Source organism: Chelonus insularis, unplaced genomic scaffold (assembly GCF_013357705.1).
Source record: "Chelonus insularis isolate UGA/USDA-ARS -01 unplaced genomic scaffold, ASM1335770v1 contig_346_pilon, whole genome shotgun sequence".
Taxonomy (NCBI): domain Eukaryota; kingdom Metazoa; phylum Arthropoda; class Insecta; order Hymenoptera; family Braconidae; genus Chelonus; species Chelonus insularis.
The window spans coordinates 28,206-48,917 of record NW_023276510.1 but is presented as its reverse complement, the minus strand read 5'-3'; the positions used below and the strand labels follow the sequence as shown (position 1 = coordinate 48,917).

General features: G+C 27.6%; 1 protein-coding gene across 1 annotated transcript; it reads right to left on the bottom strand.

The window, feature by feature from the left end:
- Positions 1-37: 37 nt before the first annotated feature.
- On the bottom strand, positions 38-10,170 carry LOC118066493 (uncharacterized). The gene is given in 24 exon segments (XM_035082561.1): positions 38-384; positions 483-651; positions 779-847; positions 963-1,115; positions 3,040-3,389; positions 3,471-3,639; positions 3,944-4,012; positions 4,189-4,395; positions 4,469-4,571; positions 5,045-5,505; positions 5,591-5,700; positions 5,772-5,945; positions 6,294-6,455; positions 6,566-6,745; positions 7,316-7,484; positions 7,562-7,630; positions 7,740-7,849; positions 7,947-8,055; positions 8,134-8,236; positions 8,332-8,425; positions 8,570-8,761; positions 8,864-8,954; positions 9,030-9,139; positions 9,762-10,170. Coding segments are annotated over 24 exon segments (3,939 nt in total). The 5' UTR covers positions 9,931-10,170.
- Between the last annotated feature and the right edge of the window lie 10,542 nt (positions 10,171-20,712).

Sequence of the window (20,712 nt, the reverse complement as noted above, 5' to 3'; positions counted from 1 at the left end):
GATAAATCAAATTGAATTTAAATGTACTGAAAAAAAATCATAACCCTTTCCGAGGTATGAATTTCATTCGAATGGGATGTTTGGGTCTTAATACCACATCTGCTTAGAGACAAACATTAGTAGTCCGGTCTACAGGTTCGAAATAAAAATAATGTAGCAGATGTGCTATCATAGCTTTCAACTCTAACATTGCAAACTTCTGACCTATGCAATTTTGTGGTCCACCACTGAATGGAATATATGAGTAAGGATGTCGTTCATGAATGTTATTTGGCAGAAATCTATCAGGATCATAACGATCTGGGTCGGGCCAGAAATTTGGATTGCGATGTAAGTCGAAGATATGTAGATTTACTATTGAACCAGTTGGAACCAAGTATTTTTCTGAAAGTCCAAGGAAATTTGTTACTATTGTTGTTTCTTATTTAGTGTGATAATGATCATTCTAAACAGTTGGTGTTATTGTGGTGTAATTTACGTACTCAGTTGCATGTCTTCTGTGACTTTTCGTGAAATAAAAGGTACACTTAGGTACAACCGCAAATCTTCTTTAATGCATCGTTCAAGGTAAGAGAGTTGTTGGAGCTCTTTCATGCTCATGTGATCATCAGTGGTCTTCATTATTTTATCCACTTCTTCTCTAGCTCGTTGCTGTAATTAGTTTCATGGAAGGGAGTTCAATAACTCTTCAAATATGCTCAAATTTATTAGAATTAAAATTATTTTTTTTACTTAAATGAGTAAACCAGAAAAAATGAGGAAAATTATAATAACTTACTCGGATTTCTGGATGTTCAGCCGAAAGTAAAAGATTAAAACACATTCCGATTGAAGTAGTATCATGACCCTAAATATTATAATTTGTATGAACATAAATGTTGGCTTTTAAAAGGTGAAGGATGTCATTATTTCTTTTGTATGTAGTCAATTATATAATTAATAGTCATTGAAGTTCAACTCACTTCAAACATGAAAGTATTCACTTCTTCCCAAACACCATCATCAGTGATATAATCATTCTTCAATGCTTTGATAAGAAGGTCAAGCATAGCTAGCTTTTTTTTTGGAAGCCTTGAAGATTTATATATCATTATGTAAATCAGTTGCACTGAGTCCTTCCAAATGAACACCATTTGTTTTTTGATGATACTTGATCCGTTCACCAATTAACTAAAATGCTGATGTTAAAATTTTTCTTCTCGTGTGCCATTTTTTTCCTAAAATTATTTATTATTGATTTACAATTTCATTTAATTGATTTAATCCTTATGATATACTTCCACTCAGATACACTTGAGTACACATGCGATCAAACTATTGACTATCATGCATTTTTCTAAATTTACGAAGAAACAATTTATATTTTATGTAATGAAATTAGTTTACTTGTACTTGTAAATAGTCCAGTTCCAAACCGAGAATGAAGAAGCTCATAAATCATATTTTTAGTTATATTATGATTATTTGATAATAGAACCTAAAAAACAGATTGTTAATTTATAATGAACTACAATAATTAATTAATCAGAATATATTTATCACAAACAATTAGTTCAGCATCGTTTGGATGAAAGAGATTAATAGTTGCATATTTAGTGAACCACAATCTATAAATAGGATGGTATTCTTTGCTGAATCTTCTTCAAGTAATCCATAGTTGATCTAACATCAATTAAAATTAATCAACTGATTAATTGCTTAATGTTGTAATTTAATTTTTAAATAATTCAAGGTATAGGTTTATTTTAATTGAAATGAACGATAATGAACTTTTTTAATTACCTGCTGTACCCATTATCAACAAAGTATTGCCGATAATTGGAAGACATGGTGGTCCAGGAATTTTATCAATATAAAATTGCAACCTGCATCGATGTAAAATGAACGAGACTGTATAATATAAAATTGCAGCCGAAAGACAAGTTAACAATATAATAATTAATGGTGACATTTTTTAAATTATTCACAGTAAATGATTGATAGAATATTTTTATTAACTTTAAATATGAATTGCACACTTTAATTAAGTGTAAAGTTGCTCACAGATTGAATACTAATGAAGTTTACGATTGCAGAGTTAGATACAATTAATGGGTAGATAATTGTATAAAAAAATTTAATTTTATTATGAGATTTGAATTAATCAATATAAATATTATTTTGTCTGTTCATTGACCAATTTAAATTTTGCAGAAGTATTTTCAATTGTTATTATCGATTATAAATATTAAATAAATATTATTTAGTCTATTTTGGAATCAACATAAGTTTTGAATAACCAAGATGTTGATCAAATTGTAAAAAGTAGTAATTTATACAAATTGAATAATTAATAAGTTTTAATTTACATCAGCTTGTAAGACTTTAGCACATTATATGTTATCTTCGTTGGTTATCGAGGAAATAAAGGATTTATTATTTATAAGATTAACTTTTTAACAAGCAGATTTTCTGTCTCAACTTTAAATACTTTTTACTTTTTCATCAAAAGATTAAACAAATTGTTATATATATGTTATATAATAGTTTTTTTGAGAAAAAAATATTTAATTCAAAAACTTTTCAATTTCTATACTAGTACCATGATGAATTCTCACGAAATTAACGTAAATGACATAAACCTATCAACTAGTTCAACTTGTTTATGTGACGTTCTTTATTATAACTGATTATAATAAATGAATTTTAAATAAAGATTATTTCGCATATACTAAAAAAGAATATATAATATGAAAAGAAGTAAGTTGTTATTTAAAATAACTTTTATTGAGCGAAATTACATTTTTTGAATTACATATAGGCTAAGCTCTCAAAAACTTAATTTTTATTAGCTGTAATATGTCGAAAATAATGTACTGAGTTATTAATTAGTTATTTCATCATGTTTAACATTTTTTAATCGAGTCACCACTATTTTAAATAATTCCAAGTACTTTAAAACTATAGATTGATTTCTTTCAAATTTGATAATCAGTATCTGATTTTATTTATACTTGGATTAAATTTTTTTAAGATCCATAATGATTTTAATTAAAGTCTAGTGCATTCGAAATGTCGGGGTACAAATTTCATTCGAGCTCCATGCATAGGCCTCAACACCAAATCTGGAATGATCTTGACCTGAGCTGCCAAATCCACCGGTTCAAAATAAAAATTATGTAACAAGTGTCCTATCATCGCTTTCAACTCCAGCATGCCAAATTTCTGGCCAATGCAATTTCGTGGTCCTCCGCTAAATGGAATGTATGAGAAAGGATGACGACCTTGAATATTTTCTGGCAAGAATCTGTCGGGGTCATAACGCAGTGGATTAGGCCAAAAATTAGGATCTCGATGCAAGTCGTAAATATGTAAATGTGTCGTCACATCGGATGGAATTAAATAGTTCTCTGAAAGGTAATGAAAAAAATAATGAATGAACTCTATCATTTAAATTAATATATTTTAGTATTATTTGAAATTGGACTAACTTAGTTGCAAATCTTCAGTGATAGCTCTTGAGATAAGTGGTACACTTGGATACAACCGTAAAGCTTCTTTGATACATCGCTCGAGATAAGGGAGCTGTTGGAGCTCTGATATACCAAAATGACCATTGGTTTTGTTTAAGACTTCATCAACTTCTTCTCTAGCTTTTTGCTGAAAAAGTTCGATAGAGTTATCTTTTTTAATTTTATCAATCAATAGAAATTAAAAATGAGTTGCATTCATGATTTTCTCATATTTATTTTTTTTATTTACTAATTAGTATTCTAATAAAGAAAACTTATTAGTGCTCATAGATATCTGAGCAGTAAAATTTTTAAGCCCTGTATTAAATACATTGTATTTAATAGATTATTTCAATAAGTAAGTCTATTAAGAAATGCTTCATAAAAAGTATACTGCAATATTAAAAAAATATGAGTAATAAAATTAGACAAATAGAGTATTTTTTACTTACTTGAATATCTTTATGTTCTGCAAGAAGCAATAACGTAAAACAAATACCCATTCCAGTAGTATCATGTCCCTATGTAGAGAAAAAATAATATTATCATATTAATGATACAGCAAAAACAAGTTATTATATTTAAAATTCCTGTCACGTAGTGACATAAGAATAGAAAAAATCTATAATGACCACACTATAACGTGGAAACGTTAGATAGCAAAAATAAGTATCAATTAATGATGATTCAAACAAACCTCAAACATGAACGTATCCACTTCCTCCCAGATTCCGTCATCATCAATGTGACCATTTTTCATTGCTGCAATAAGCAGATCAAGCATAGCTAATTTATTTTTCGATGCTTTGAAATATATTTCTTCATCATAAGAATTTATTTTGTTAACTTCATTCAGGTGAACATTTTTTGTTTCTTCATGAAACTTTTTACGTTCTCCAATGATCTGAAAATTGTATTATTCAAGTTTTCAAAGCTCAATAAAGTTTAAGTGAATATTTTTTTTATATTTTACATACTTTCTTCGAGAAACTGCGAATGATTTCAAGACATTTATCATGATATCGTCCTTCTGAGAATAAATAAAACATGAAATTCCACCTCATCCAAGGCCTTTGTAGTCTGAAATTTTAATTTAATTACTTACTCAGAATATTTCTTTAATTTTAATTGCGCTACATTATTAATTTATGCTAATTCTTTTTATATACAAAATAAATATTGAATACATCAAGTAACAGGCAGTAGTAAAAAAACAAATTTTCCCTCTAATCAATATTAATTGTTATTTCATTTTAGAAACATTTAATTTTCTTAAAAATTCATTAATTATTAACTATAAAATGTCATATTTTAATTAAAAAGTTTGAAAAGGGAAATTTTCTTATCGTTATCTAGTTTGTTTTTATTTTATTATCTTATCATTCTTTTCTTTTTCTCAAGTATCCCTATCTTCACTTACTTTATTATTGACGTTGTGTCTATATCATGTGCGATTTTTGTATTGTAAAATATTCAACGTTTCACACGCGATTCATAATGACCGATAAAAAATGATTGAAAAGAATAGTAAAGAAATACAAAGTAAACATTACCTTTTGATGATGATATTTCCTAAGTCATGGACAGCTTTTCTATAAACAGAGTGGAAATTGTTATTAGTATTTTCCATTTTAGCTAGTGATGTACCCATGGCAGTTTCTAAAAATCAGAATAAATATATTATAATAATCTACTTATTCATATTGATGATTAATTCATTAAGATTGAATATTATACCACAAATTGCATTCAAAGTGTATTTAGGAATAAATGAAATCAGGTCCACAGTGACGTCATCATTTTTAGACATTAATTCTTTCACTATTCTACGACCCTCTTCATCAAAAACATCAGTAAACTCTTTCAGAATATTAAAATGAAAAGCTGGTGTTAATATTTTCCTTCTGTGTTGCCATTTTTGTCCAGAGCTTGTCAAAAGTCCAGTCCCAAACCAAGGAAGTAAATATATATAAACTACACTTTTTGTTATATTTTTATGGCTTGACAACAAAACCTACATAACAAATTAAAATTAAAAAACTGTTATTTTTATCAAATTGTTCTTCATAAAAAAATAATTAGCATATCAGATTAAATACTTCAGCATCATCTGGATGACGAAGATGGACAACTGGATAATCGGCTATCCACTGCTTGTATATTGGATAATATTCTTTACTTAATTTTCTCATCATCTGCCATAATTCCTCTAAATTCATATTTAATTAGATTAACAATATTATTGAATCTAGTTTGTATCGTTAAATTGTTCTTATGTACCTGGAGGTTGAAGAATATCCAAAGTATTCCCAATAATTGGTAATCCTGGTGGTCCAGGTACTTTAGCGACTAGCTTAGCGATTCTTCGAAAATTTTGAAGATATTTAAAAATGAAATATAATAAAGGCAACAAAATGAGAGAAATAAAAATATTTATTATTGACATTGTTTTCAATTATACATCAGAAGCACTTCAATCTTGACACACTGATGTTTCGAGATCAACTGATATACTTCGATTATGAGTAAACATTCGTTCACGATTGGTATGAATATAGAACAGTGTAAAATGTAAATATGAAAGATTAATTGAAATCACTGCAGAAAAAAACACCTTAGAATCTAGTTAAACACTTATTTAAATAGCATAAATATTAAAAAGAATTTAGTTTTTGTAAACTTAGTTTCAGATCATCATCACCATCAATAATTTTTTTTTATTGTCATTAATTTATTATTAATTCAAAAACATTAATCATTAAATGAGAATAACAACAACACTTATATTAACGGGCACTTTCTATGTTGCAATTGGTATAAATTTTGCAAAAACTGGATGAGAGGATCTAAGGACGAGATCTGGAAGAATACGAACACCAGCAGTAGCTTCTTCAGGTTCGATATAGAAATTATGTAACAATCCTGCCACTAGTATTTTCAGCTCAAGCATCGCGAACTTTTGACCTAAAATAATGAAATCTCATGTAGACATATTTATCATAAAAAGATAATTTGCAGTTATTGGTGATAAGATGTAATTATGTTCATATGTAATTATTTTAAAAAAATGTTACCAATGCAGTTACGTGGTCCACCACTGAAAGGAACATAAGCAAACGGATGTCGAGATTCACAATTTTCTGGGAGAAATCTATCCGGATCAAAAACGTTGGGTCTTGGCCAGAAATTCGGATCACGGTGGACATCAAATATATGAATGTTTGCAACTGATCCTTTTGGTACAAAAGCGTGCTCTGTCAAGTAATAAGATTTATTATCTTTTTCTCCTTGGTTTTTATTTAAATTTGTACTTCATGAACTTATGCTTTTTGATTTATTAAATAATTGTAAGTCTAATTTAATTCAAAAAATGCAAATATTTCATCAATCAATCATTAATTATTCTTATCTATAGTCGTAAATATACATCTGTTAAGAAAGTAACTTTGAACCTGAGTTTATTAATTTTCTATACGCTCAGTGAGTTAATAATTTAGTTATTATAATTGCATATTAAACAATTCTAGCTATCATTTTTATTTTTTTAATATATAATGAAATAGCTAAACTACCAGTGCATATCTATGATCTTATCATAACTATGCTCTTGACCTATTTTTTCTTTTTTCATAAATTAATTTTTTAATACATTGTAATTTACTATAAATATTGGTACATTTTGGTTACACCCTAGTTAATTTTTTCTTCATTATCTTGTAAATAATAAGAGAAATTCTCAGAATTAATTATTTTAGAATAATATTTTGTTTGAAGCAAAATTAACATTGAATCTAAAGTCAAGAATTAATTTCAAAATTACATACTTAATTGTAAATCTTCTTCAATCTTCCTTCCTATCACAGGAACACTTGGATAAAGTCTAAGTGACTCTTTGATGCATTGTTCTAAGTACGAACATTGCTGTACAACACTCATTGACCATTCTCCATCATTCTTTCTTAATTTATCACCAACTTCATCTCTTATACGTGCCTAAAAATTAATTATCTTGATAGAAAAAATATACTTTGATCATTAATCAGTTAATGAATTATCAGTCTTAACATTACTTGTATTTCTTTATGTTCAGCTAAAACAAGAATAGTGAAAATTAAACTCATTGCTGTTGTATCATGACCCTGAAAATATTATTTCAATTAATTGATTTAACTTGGTATATTTGTTCTTCTGTTTCGTTAGAAGCAAGTGATTATTTTTACTTCTCTTGACCTTCTGACTCTCAATTACCTCAAACACGAAGGTGTCTACTTCTTCTTGAATCCCTCGAGAATCAATTCCAATTCCACTTTTTGATGCTGCTATCAATAGATCCAGGAAAGCTAATCGTCGACGTTTAGCTGTTTATTTTTAACAAAACAGAATAATTGATGATAGTATATGTGATAAGTAGGTAATTATTTGATTATTGTCATTAAACTATTATGATTAACATACATTTCCCATTGGCTTCAATACTGGTTGAATTAGTGCTTGATGAAGATGAAACATCTTGAAGATATTTGCCTCCGGATTCTTGATGATATTCCATACGTTCATTAATAATCTATTAAATGAAAATAGAATTAGATAAAATTGATGTAAATTATGTGTGATGATAAGATTGGTTTTGAAAAAAAAGTACTTTGGAAGAAAACCCATGGAGTGTTTTTAATGCTTTTGCTTGATTAGCACCTCTGGATGTCAATGAAAAAATCCAATCAGGCATCAGCCAAGGTCGTACTGCTCTACAATTAATAATAATTTAACGTTTGACTTTGATATTTCTATTTGACGCGACGATTTTAAATATAGGTTCTGTCAATAAAGAGCAGTATGTTACCTGTAATAAAAGATGTTTCCTATATCATGGACAGATTTTCTGTAATTATTTTGTTGTTCACTCTGTTCTGATACTGTTACTCCCATTGCAGATTCTAAAATAAAAATTGTTGATAGGAAACTTAAAAATTAATTATGAGTAGAATCTAAGTTAGTTTAAGTTGCTATTTTGGAGATAATTAAATGTTAGATATTTGGTTTAAAGTTTGAGGAAGTAAAGATATGAATATATAACTTACCACAAATGGTATCCAGAGTAAATTTAGTCATCAACGGAGAAAGGTCTTTAACAACACCATCAGATTTAACTTCAGCTTTTAGAGACTTCACTAATCGATTAGTATGCTCAATAATGGATGCAGTGTATTCTTGTAAATTATTCAAATGGAATGCAGGAGTCAAAATTTTTCTTCTAGTTCTCCACTTTTCTCCTAATTAAATGAATTCCATGGGTTTCATTAGACATATGCATCTTTGTACATAGCACATCATTAGGATCATTAATGATTACTTGTGTATGCAAATTAACATACCTGTACTTGTTAAAAGTCCATCTTTCAACCATGGATGCAAGAAGTCATAAAACATACTCTTTCGAATATTTTTGTTGCTGCTTAATAGTATCTAATTATTTTACAAACTGTTTTTAAGCATTTATTAATTTTTATAATTATTTTTTATTTTAAAAAACACAATTACCTGAATGTCATCTGGGTGAATTATGTTTACGAGTGGAAATGAGCCGATCCAAAATTTATAAATAGGATAGAAGTCACGACCTGATCGACGTAGAAAGTGCCATATATTTTCTGCAATTACATTTTAACAATTATTTTACTACAGTGAACATTTATAATAACTTTTTCAATAATTAGTTAAGGTTTTTCGACATATTATATTACTTTAATTCATTTTTTGGAATAATAAAAGAAGTGTATATTGCTAATTGAATTTTTAAAAAATATAATATAATAATTGACTGCTTCGTTGAAAATGAACAAATAATTGTACGTAATTATTTCGATGTAAACTCTTATTTCTAAATACAATAATTATTTCAGTTTTATAGAGGATAAATACTCTCAAGAAGTCATAACCATTAAGACTCAGCATTAAAGAGCTTATTAATTCATTACTTGTTCAATTATGAAAAGTTACTTTGTAGAAATTTTTACGAAAAAAAATGATTAAAGTAAGAAACTATTTAAATATTGATAACAAGGTTATTGAAATAAAGATTGATTTTGGAAAAAAATAAAAAACTATCATGAAATTGATTGTTTTAGCTGCGTTTAATAGCACGAAATGTTATCATAGCAGCTTCTCTAGAATTATTTTCTTAATTTTAATCATAGTAACTAATGGTTCTCAAATTTGTTATAAATTATCTAGCTTCAAATGTCGAAATAATTAGTAAAGTTTGATATTTACCTAATGGTACTAAAATATCCAGAGCATTTCCAATAATAGGATACCATTTTGGTCCGGAAATTTTATCAACTAAACGTCCTCGTCTACTTCCATGAACATAATAATGAAACAGAACCAATGAAATAATAGACAAAGTTGTAAAAGTGAAAAAAAATGTTTGCAAATCCATTATTGTGCACAAAGTATGTAACGGACTGTGTGGCAAACTGTTCGAATCGTTTCTGCAATACTCTCAGGGAGTGAATGTTTATATTCCACCGACCTTATCTGTCGATTTTTTCCCTCTCTTCAATCTCAACGCTACTGTAGTTTATATAAGAACATCACAAATGATTGTAACACGTGCACATGATTATATTCTTTACGAAATGTACAGTCGTCATTCTTTATAAATTTTATCGAAACGCATCAACAAACAAATTTATGTTATATAATCAACTATGAATATGCAAATACGTTGTGAATAGTCGCGAAAATAATTCTTATTTCAATCATCCATTATATTCATTCAGCACGAACGTTGACAGCTTTGAAGTAGACATTCAGTTAATGTCTAAATTGTTTTTATTAGAGTAATGAGTACTTGAGTTTAAACAATTCACTTTATTTGATCATACACGATGGAAAGTATTTTTTGAAATTAACTCGACAAAATAAAATTTATTGTTGCTGAAATATTGACAATGAAACTTTATTCTGAAGCTTGTTATTTTTGATATTTTTTACAATTATTGTTTATCATTTATTATTATTAATTCAGAAGATTAGTGAAGAAAAGACAAAAAAATCCTTTCATTCCTCTTTGAAGCAAAAAACTTGAGCTACGGATTAAAAAAAAAGAGAGAAAAAAATATTAATGTATAGCTTCAAGTCTATTCAAATATTAATAGTGTCAGTATTTGATCGTACTTGTTTATTAAATTTGGCAAATCTAAAATCATAAATTATTACAAAGATCAAGATTATCATAAGATCAACAACTTTTGTACAAAAAGTATGTGGTGAAACTAACGGTCTTTTTTATGCTTTTTTAATCGTAATTTTTCAACAATTTTTAACGTTTATAATAAAAACCGTCTAATGTTATCTTGTAATTAAAATCATTCATCATTCACCTATAAAAAATTTTTCTTCTAAAAACAAGAATAAGGAATATAATTAAACTATTATTATACGTTCAATACCAGTATTCAAATTTTATTTTTTTCTCATTAAATAATTAATGCACTTCAACATTATTTACCGATAATTATATGATCTTCATACACAAAATAAAGATACAACTTTCAAACTACTTTTGGCATATGTTTTATGCATAACAATAAAAAGAAAATAAAATGATCGTATAAAATTTTAATAAAATTATTTTTTTATAAATTCATTCGCAAACATTTAAATAGAACACCACGTCACTAGACAATATTAAGCCATTATCTTTCCGATAAAATAACTTTAGTAACAGTTCACAATTGTGCTCGCGTGTATCTAATCCACACGTGATCCCCGCTGTCGTGCATTTCAACTCCCGCACGACAATAACTCTTGTATGAAATGCGATTAGTAATTTTCGCATGAACTTGATGTTGTTGTAAAGCTAATCTCTAAGTAACCTTCAATTGAAAGTAAACGACATGGTAAAAGTCCTTTAAAATCTTTTGCTTGAGAGTTATCCATTAATACCCCAGTTTTCCTTTTTCACCTTCCACTTTCGAGCAGTGAAAGTCTCATACTATCGGTCCAATACTTGTTGTACATATTAATACAAGTATACACCAGTAATAATAATTTTATTCCTACTCATTTTCGCAAGTGTTTTGGATTTTATCTATGGCACTCTTGGCTTTTAATGGATAATCATTGTCATCTGTTCACCTTATTAGATTATTGCAGGAAATTGGGTCTACTATTACAATGAACCAAGTTGAGATTTTACCTCTGAAGTAGGTCTGCAACGAAGAACTACGGCTTTTTTTATCTATAAGATAAGATAAATAGAATTTATTTAATATATAATATATCTTAAAATAGATTTTAATATTTAAAAATTTTGTATAATCTATCATAATTCATTAATTATATATGAAAAACACCTTTTTTAGTCAGTATAATTAAAAAAAATATTTTTTTTACGGTTTACATTGGCATTCTGGTATCAATTTTAGTTTTTTTTTCGTAAAAACTTTATTGAATGTAAAGTTAAATTTATCAGCTAATGTAATTACTGCAACATAAATAGTACATGCATGTATTTAAATATTTTATAAAACGTGCAACGAGAGATGTAAACTTGCTATACGTTTTTCAACAGTAGGTGATCTATCGACATTTTAATCCAAGCGTTAGTATTAAATTCCTCCATAATTTAAATACTCGCCAATAGAAATAATTTATTTAAAATATTCGATTGTTTTAAATGTGCTTTTAATTATTTGTCGAAATAACTAAGTATGATTACAGTTAGTAATTTTGAATAATTGTCCTTTTGTCACTGCGCATCGTCTTGCGCATAGAGAGTGGGGAATTAAAAATAGTCACGTTGCTTCTTCTCGATCGTTCCAGTTTTGCCGGGGATTTCGGAGTGAATGGATATATTGTTTGTTATCGATCGCATTATTGTTGTTTTCATGATAAAAATAAGTGTCAGTAATGATATTGTAATTTGCCAATATTAGCAAAATATTTCTAAATAATATAAGGGAAAATTGATGTGTTTTTTCATAAAAAATTTCAGACTTAGTGTTTAAAATGAATAGTAACAAAGCGTTCATCGGAGGGACGCCATGCCATTTTTACATATTTGAAATGATCTAATTATAAAAAAGTTCATTTGATCAGATGTATCAATATATATTGATTATATTTAGTATGTTTTTTAAGTGTATCAAATAATAAGAGTGCTTTAAATGCTATTTGTTGTTCACAATGCATTTGCATTTAATTAAAAAAAAATGGAGGGGTGGCTGATCGCCGATAGTGAATGATATTTTATGCAATTTGTTTTGTCAGTTTGTATTGTAAAAAAAGTGTTATTATCTATGATAAGTGCATAATTAGTGTCAATGAGTTATTTTAATTGGATTATCAGAAGCAGTATCATAATGGAGCAGATTGTCATTTAAGAATAATCTTACCGGTAAATACCATTTTTTTGTAATATTATTATTAATTAGTTAGAAATTTCCTTATATCATGTTGTATTGGTATAGTACCTGTAAACATGCTTGAGGATGTGTAAATAGACAGCTCTTATCTTCATCAATATTAATTTTCGTAAATACACGGAGTCTTCTTATTGTATGTCAGTTGAGACATACATTAGAAATAACTTTGAGAACATTTCGTGGAATAAGTGTTAGCACTGAAGCAAATATTATCTTTGTTTCAATGTTCCCAGAAATTGATAGAATTGAATCGAACGAATTCGTATAAATTCTTTTGAAACTAAAAAAAAAATTTCATTTTGAATTATTATCAACTGTGAAAATGTAATTTTATTTTTCAATATAAACACAAGATGGCGCTTAGCGTGCGTTAAATGGTTATTTCCAAATACCTGGAAATATACAAAGTCGATAAAAACATAAATAGAAAAATAATAAGAGCTGAAATAAAATGCTTCCGGGTATTGAACTTTATTTTTTTCCGAAGAATAAAGTTTAGTATTGCAATTGATGACCGATCTACAGTATTCGATAGTTTTGTATACACTTGTGTTTATACCCTGATAACCCAGTTTATTGCTTGAGAAGCGATGCAGTAGTATAGCCACTTTTCTGCTCCAATGTACCAAGAGAAAAACGTCTTGTCGGTCCTCCAGAAAATGTGCTATCTCTTTTCATGTTTCACTGGAGAGGGGCTTCTAGCTGACGCGCGAAAGTATCAGCCTTGGACTCAATTCGAGAAATAGAAGATCCGGCTCATGAGACTGGTGCACGGAAGTGCTCTTTTTGATCCAAGTATTTGATTTGATAATTTTTTAGTTTTCAAACATTTTTGTTATTTTATTATCTACTTCAAGCTCCATTCAAACACACCTACTGAGCTACTAAGAAAGTTCAAAGAAATTTAGAAGTAATATTTTATCGTTGTATACACAAGTGTAAAGTAGAAAAAAATAAATATAATCACAAAATTCATTTATAGCCGCAACAAAGCTTCGGAAATAATTTAATTATCGCTAGAACATTAATTCCATTTTTTTCATTTATATTGGAAATATTTCGATCTTTTATTTTTAAAATTGTAATCCATTAAATATAATATTCGTAAAATCCATTAAAACATTTGATCACAGCGAAAGTATTAATAATTTTATTTATAAATTATTCAAAGCATTCAGATTTAGAAAGGAATCAATAGTAGGATGACTTTAAAATACTCCAATCAATGAAGACACGATGCTATTGATTACATTTGGATTTAAGTAATAAAAACTAATTACAGTAATGAAATTATTGTAATTTTAACTAATTTTATTAATTATTTTATTAAAATAATTAACTTTCAGTTTTTTTTTTTTTTAACAAAAAGTAGTGAAAATTTTTTTCTTACTGTAATTGTAAACATATCTTGTTTAATTTTTGCTTTTTACATCACCACTTAAACTTATCTTAATGTAGCTCACGCAGACATTATTATGCAATGTAATCATATACACAATATTTTTTGAGGTCTTGATCGAATGCATATGTAAAAGTGCTTATGTAAATATTTTTCGAAAAAAGTAAAGAAGTAATGATTTTTTATAAAAGATAAAATATTCAAGTTTGTAAATAATCTAAAAACTTTTATTTAAGAAGGATAATAGCATGATTAAATGCTTCAATTGTCGTTTATGGACTCAATTATAATGTAAGTCAGCAGCTTTCCATCACAAATTTACATTTCCATAATTCATTAAAGCAGCTTGATAAAACGAATAAAACTAAAAGTTAAATATTTATTAATTGAAAATATGAAACAATAGTTTGACTGCAATTTTTAAGTTAAAATAAAAATATTAGATTGATTTTTTGGAATAGGATATGCATTTTTCGATCATCAAACAAATAAATAAATAAATTACGATTTGAGTATAATTGATATGTTTATATCAAATGAATAAACACTAGTTAAACTGAATATAAAATCTAATTTAAAAAATGTTCATTCTATATTATGACTCACTCGATAAAAATAGATGGATAAATTAAAAGAAAATTTATTTGAACATTTTTATTTTTATTTAAAAATTTTTCTTTTTTATTTCTATACGAGTACAAAAGTTAAGATATTTTAATTGTTTTCTTTTTGAAATTATTATTTTCAAATATGGTCGCAAGTAAAATTGAGAGGTAGAACAACGAGAAAGACTACGTGGGAGATTTGTAGTCTCACTTATGGTCTCTCTTTCCCTCTCTTCAAGTCTCTTTCATAATCACTTCCATGATCTCTCCCGTAGTCTTTTTCATTGTCTACCTCGTGATCACCCTTTCAGTCTTACTCATGATTATAATTTTTCAACATGAATATTTTTAAGATGAAATTAATCACAAATATTTTCCACTCAATTTACTTCAAAACTCAATCTTAAAATTTTTTCCTGAAATTTGTCACTCCAAAATGTGTTTTAAAGCAGTCATTTGTTAGAATTACTATTTATGAATTACTCCAATAGATAAAATTACAATTATCAGAAAAAATGTAACGCCCATTGATACATATATATGTATAGATTCAAATAATTTTATTTATTACAAGATAATATATGCTTCTAGTATTATCTAGAACTTCCTAGCTCATTAATTACATCCAAGGAATAATTATAGTCACATATATTGCAAGGAGTCATCAACATAATTCAATTCAAGCGACTCCATTTGTTGATCCTCGATTGTTCGAAGAGTTATTGGAGAATTTCCCATAATCCATACATCATACTTATTGTGACAGTCATACCTTCAGTCACACCAATCAGTTACAGAGCATCAATAATTTTCAATACTCTATTTTACCATTCTAACAAATGAACTCAATTTTTACGTAATTAAACCAATTATATCATTTTCTAATAAACTTGATTTCATTTGCAATATAAACATAAATAACAACAGCTATAATCAATTCACTGATAATATAATATAATTATTAAAATAAAATAAATGATCTCCGTTTAATTATTCATATAATAAAAGGATCCGATAGAATCCAAGAATCTACTTTAGTTAAAAGGAAAAGTACGAGGAAGAAACTTTTGTCGCGTAGAGCACAGCGAAAAGATCGTAGAACTCCTGAAGGCAAGCAAACTTCTATCGTAAACTTCCCGAACAGAGCCGTATATAAACGAAGCCTTGATGCACAGAAGTGCAATGTCGTTGAATCTACTTGTTACCTCTCGACTATTTTGAAACTTGGAGTTGAAAATGTCGAAAGATCGAAAATAGACAAGTGACACATACACAAAGCTTATTCACTTGGTGCCCATCATTTAAAAGAAAAGTCTTCAAGTGTGACCTCAATTTTTGTTTTTTTATTTTCATTTAACCTTCTCTCGCTCGCTGACTATTTCTCTCGAGTCTATGACGATAAATCAGTCGAACGGTTGATGAAAGTTGTGTGAAAGTTGATGAACTTGGACTTTTCATTTTTAATAAGTCTTCATCACGATTGCTTATATATGACTAGATTTATACGTAATCAATGAGATTAAATATTTATGAGATTCATCCGATGGTTAATAACTTGAGTAATGGATGGTATATGCGTTGGAGTTTGGTTTGGAAATTATTTTGAAAGTAGAAATATTAATGTTATTATTGAATGGAAGTAATCGGATTATGATTAATAAAAATGTAATTCAAACCCATTTATTTCATTCTAAAAACTTTGATAAAAATATTTTCACGCAGGAATATAAAATATCATAAAAATATTCCTATAATTATCGTTATTGTTATTATTATTATTATTAAAATAGATGAATAATGCTCTTTTTTTATTGTAATGTTTTTTTCAAACATTGATATAAAAAAAATCAACAATTAGTTCTTTTCTATTTTTTACAATTTATTATTAAAGAATAATAGTTGATTAAAATGTTTTCAAAATATTGTATTCAAATAGAGAGAATAAAACTTTGAAATGCATCATGATTTATCGAAATCCGATAACTTCTTTCAGAAAAATACTGTTATTTAAAAATGATAAAATTTGACATATTTTTGAAAGATGTCTGATTTTGGAGCTCAACAAAATTATTTTTGTATTTCTATGAATAACATCTATCCCTTCATTATAACAACATAAACTCTTATCACAAATAATGATTGCAATATGAGTTGTATATTATGTTAAAATAATCATTATATAGCCTTGGAAGGGAAATGACACATTTGTCTGTTATGGTGGTATATACATGAGGAAGGTCAGTTGTGAATAGAAGCTAGACCACAAGCTTATTCGCAGTAATCGTGTCTCTCCCTAGTTTGCATAATAGTTGCTTCAAGTTAACTACGATCTATGTCGGCGTGTGGCTAGGTTAGGAATTCTCATCGATCACTTTACCTCTACTATATTCTCACTCTTGGAGAATCTCCATGTTCTAGTAACCTGTAACTTACTTATAAAGCCAATTAGTATAATTGAAATTTTTTTCATTCACTTTATTCACCATATCGAAACTTACGGCTTTTCATGTGTCATTAAGCCATGACAAGGAATAAAATAAATAAAAGTATTAAAAATCTCTGTAATAGATATATTATTAGTAAAGACTGGTATGCAGAATTGAAACATATATTAATGATTACAGTGTGCATCATTTACATATTTCAGCTTGAACATTGATGCACACAGGACCTTCAGCGGTTTGCGTATATATGTATATATCTATATGAAGCTAATCGATATCTCACGATGCTCTCCGGCATATCAGCGCGTCGTTGTCTGTTCCCGTTCCCGAGAGTACTCGTGTATAGATGTTCTATATACGAGTCAAATTCATTTGAACGATTATCAGCTCAATTGTTCGTCTCTAATACCGCGAGAATATTCCATTTTATCCTTTCTTTTTTGCTTTCATTTTTTAATCAAAGATTCATTCATTTTAGTTTTACTTCTCATCACTTTCGTGATAGGAAAAATATTGGTTTTGCTAGAAAAATGACAACAGATTGGGAATTCCAATGAATTTTTTTTTTTTTCGTCCAACAACTTATAGAGTTTGGGAAAATACATATTTTTTTAGAAAAATAGAGACTCGGTTGACATACATGATTTTCTAGAGGAAAAACGATTTGAAGGATTTTAGACAATTGAGTCTCAGGAAAGGAAGTAATGTTCAGTTTTTGGGATGGAAAAATATTATTCAGAAAATCATTTTAATATAAATTTTAGCTTTTTATTTATCATATTTTTATACAATTTTTTTTGATGGTTAAATTTTATTAAATTAAGTTATTGAATACAATTGATTGTTTAAATTTTGTTATATTGTTTTGAATTAATTAATTTATTTATAAAACACAATGTCAATTTTATTTTCCAATTGATTTTCACTAGAGTATACTCTAAATAATATCTATAGATATGATCGATACTCTATTTCTCACATTCATTTTACCATACAGGTCTTTATATAACCACATTCGATTTGATCGGAACTTTTTTTATACTTTTTTATTTTTGAAAGCTGACAGACAATTACCCGTGTCAATGATGTATTTTTTCTATCATGTGGCGAGTCAGATAAATTGTATTAAACGAAAAAAAATCGGAGATTCAATATTTTTACCTTGTGCGTTTTATACATAAATTTTTATTTGATAAAAAAGACGTAACAATAGTGCCATACGAATAAAAATAGTTTGACGATAAATTGGATTCATTTCAATCTTACTTCAGGAAAAATCACAGTCTATAGATTATAATGCAATTTATCAACAACTATTTTAGATACTTTTTTTTAAATTTATATCAAATAAAAATTTATGTTAAAAAGCAGGTTTAATACGTTATATAATGAAGCCTAAAGTCATATTTTACATAGTATTTTGCTTCATTAGTCAGATTTTACTAAAAACAAGACTATTCTTCATTGATGATATTCATGCGTTAATGATGAATTGATCCATTGATCCATGAAGCTCTGAAAATTGTCAGAAAAAACATTCGAGGGGAAAAAAGTCTAAAAGTTGAATAGATAATTTCGATAATTATATTATAATCATTATTACTTCATAAAAATTAGATAACGATTTTTTACGAAGTAAATAATTAGCATCATATTCCAGTGGATTAATTATATTTTGTAGAAACATTAAAAATAACACAAACAGAATCAAAACAGTTAACAAGTTAAAGTTTAGATTTATTTTTAGACAAGTGTTCATTATGTCTTGATTTACTAGACAACAACCTGCTAAAGTACTATCATTTACTTCCATTAGAGATAACAACATTTAATAAGCACTTGATTGCTTTTCTTTGCCTAATTACAATAAATTTTTTGTTCATTTGCTAGTGTGAAATTATCAATGATACGTTTAATTTCACAACAAAACAAAAGTAACAGTCAATAAATTAGGTCATTGCATATTGAAAAGACTTTTTGAAAGCTGAATAATTGATATGTAATAATCTGATGAGAAAGAAAAACTGGTAATTAATAAAAAGTATGATAATGTATGAGGTTTATCAGAATAAACAAGCATGTTTAAATCGTTTGTATAATGCCGGACTTGCTGTACTTGAGGAGAGATAAAGAAAATAAGAAATAAAAAGATTTCCCGTTTCTCTATCGGAGTATACCAGCGGAATAAAGTGTAGGTTAGCATTCACGCGGAATCCCCTATAGAGATTGTGACACAATGCGTAACGAAGGAAGAAGAATGAAGGGAGAATGGAAGAAAGAGATGGAGAAAAGAATCGTGTGCGAGGGGTCGAGTGAGGAAATTGTGTAATTTATTCAGTGAGCCGGGAGAGATCGCGCCCAACGGGCTCTTCCCGTGCATGCACGGGTAGTGCGAGGATGTGGCAAAAGACGAAAGGATGGCATTTATTCCGGAAATAAAACTTCTGTCATGAAAGACATGCATTCAAGACGCAAAGAGGCATCAGTTGGAGTGTAAGATATGAAGGAAATAAAAAAATTTCCAGGAGAATGCAAAACTTGGTGTATTTGTAACATATATGTCTAATATCACAAAGAATTTTCAATTTGAGTGAATTATAAAAATAATTCAAGCAACGTTCATGAGTAACACGTTATATCTCGTGCTCTTGTATACTTTTTGTTGGAATTTTCTAAATTAATAGGTTTCAAGTAAATTTTGTGAGAAATCGTTTAATTTTGAATGGAAAAGAACATTTTATAAATTTTTTTTTTTCAAATAGATTTGTCATTTATGATTGATTGATGGATAAATATGAATGAGAAAGTTACGATCAATATAGTTATAATGGAATTGAAAAATAGTTGTGAGAGAATAAATTTAAAAAAAAAAAAAAAAATGATCAATAGCATTTACTTATTCTTCAAGATTTTTATGGACAGGTTGTAATAATAATTCACTTATAAACAGAAATTAAGATTTTTTATAAAAATAATAAATTTTTCTGTACAATTATGAGATCGAAAAATTAAATTAAAAATAAAATCAACAGCACATAGTGTTCCCAAGCGGTCTTCCATCCAAGTACTGATCATGCTCGATGTTTCTCATCTTCATCGTTCAATATTAAAGAACATTTATATATATACATGATAAAATAATTATTTTTGTTTAATATAAATGTGCACATTCTTATTTATATTCATTTATCACGTGATAAGTATAGCCGGAAAGATTCTAAAAATTTAATGTAATTTTCATCAAAATGATTATTAAAGAGATATTAAGATATTTGACGAAAATAAATATTACTGTATTGACACATGAGAATAATTTAATTCATTTTTAATTTGCTAAAAACT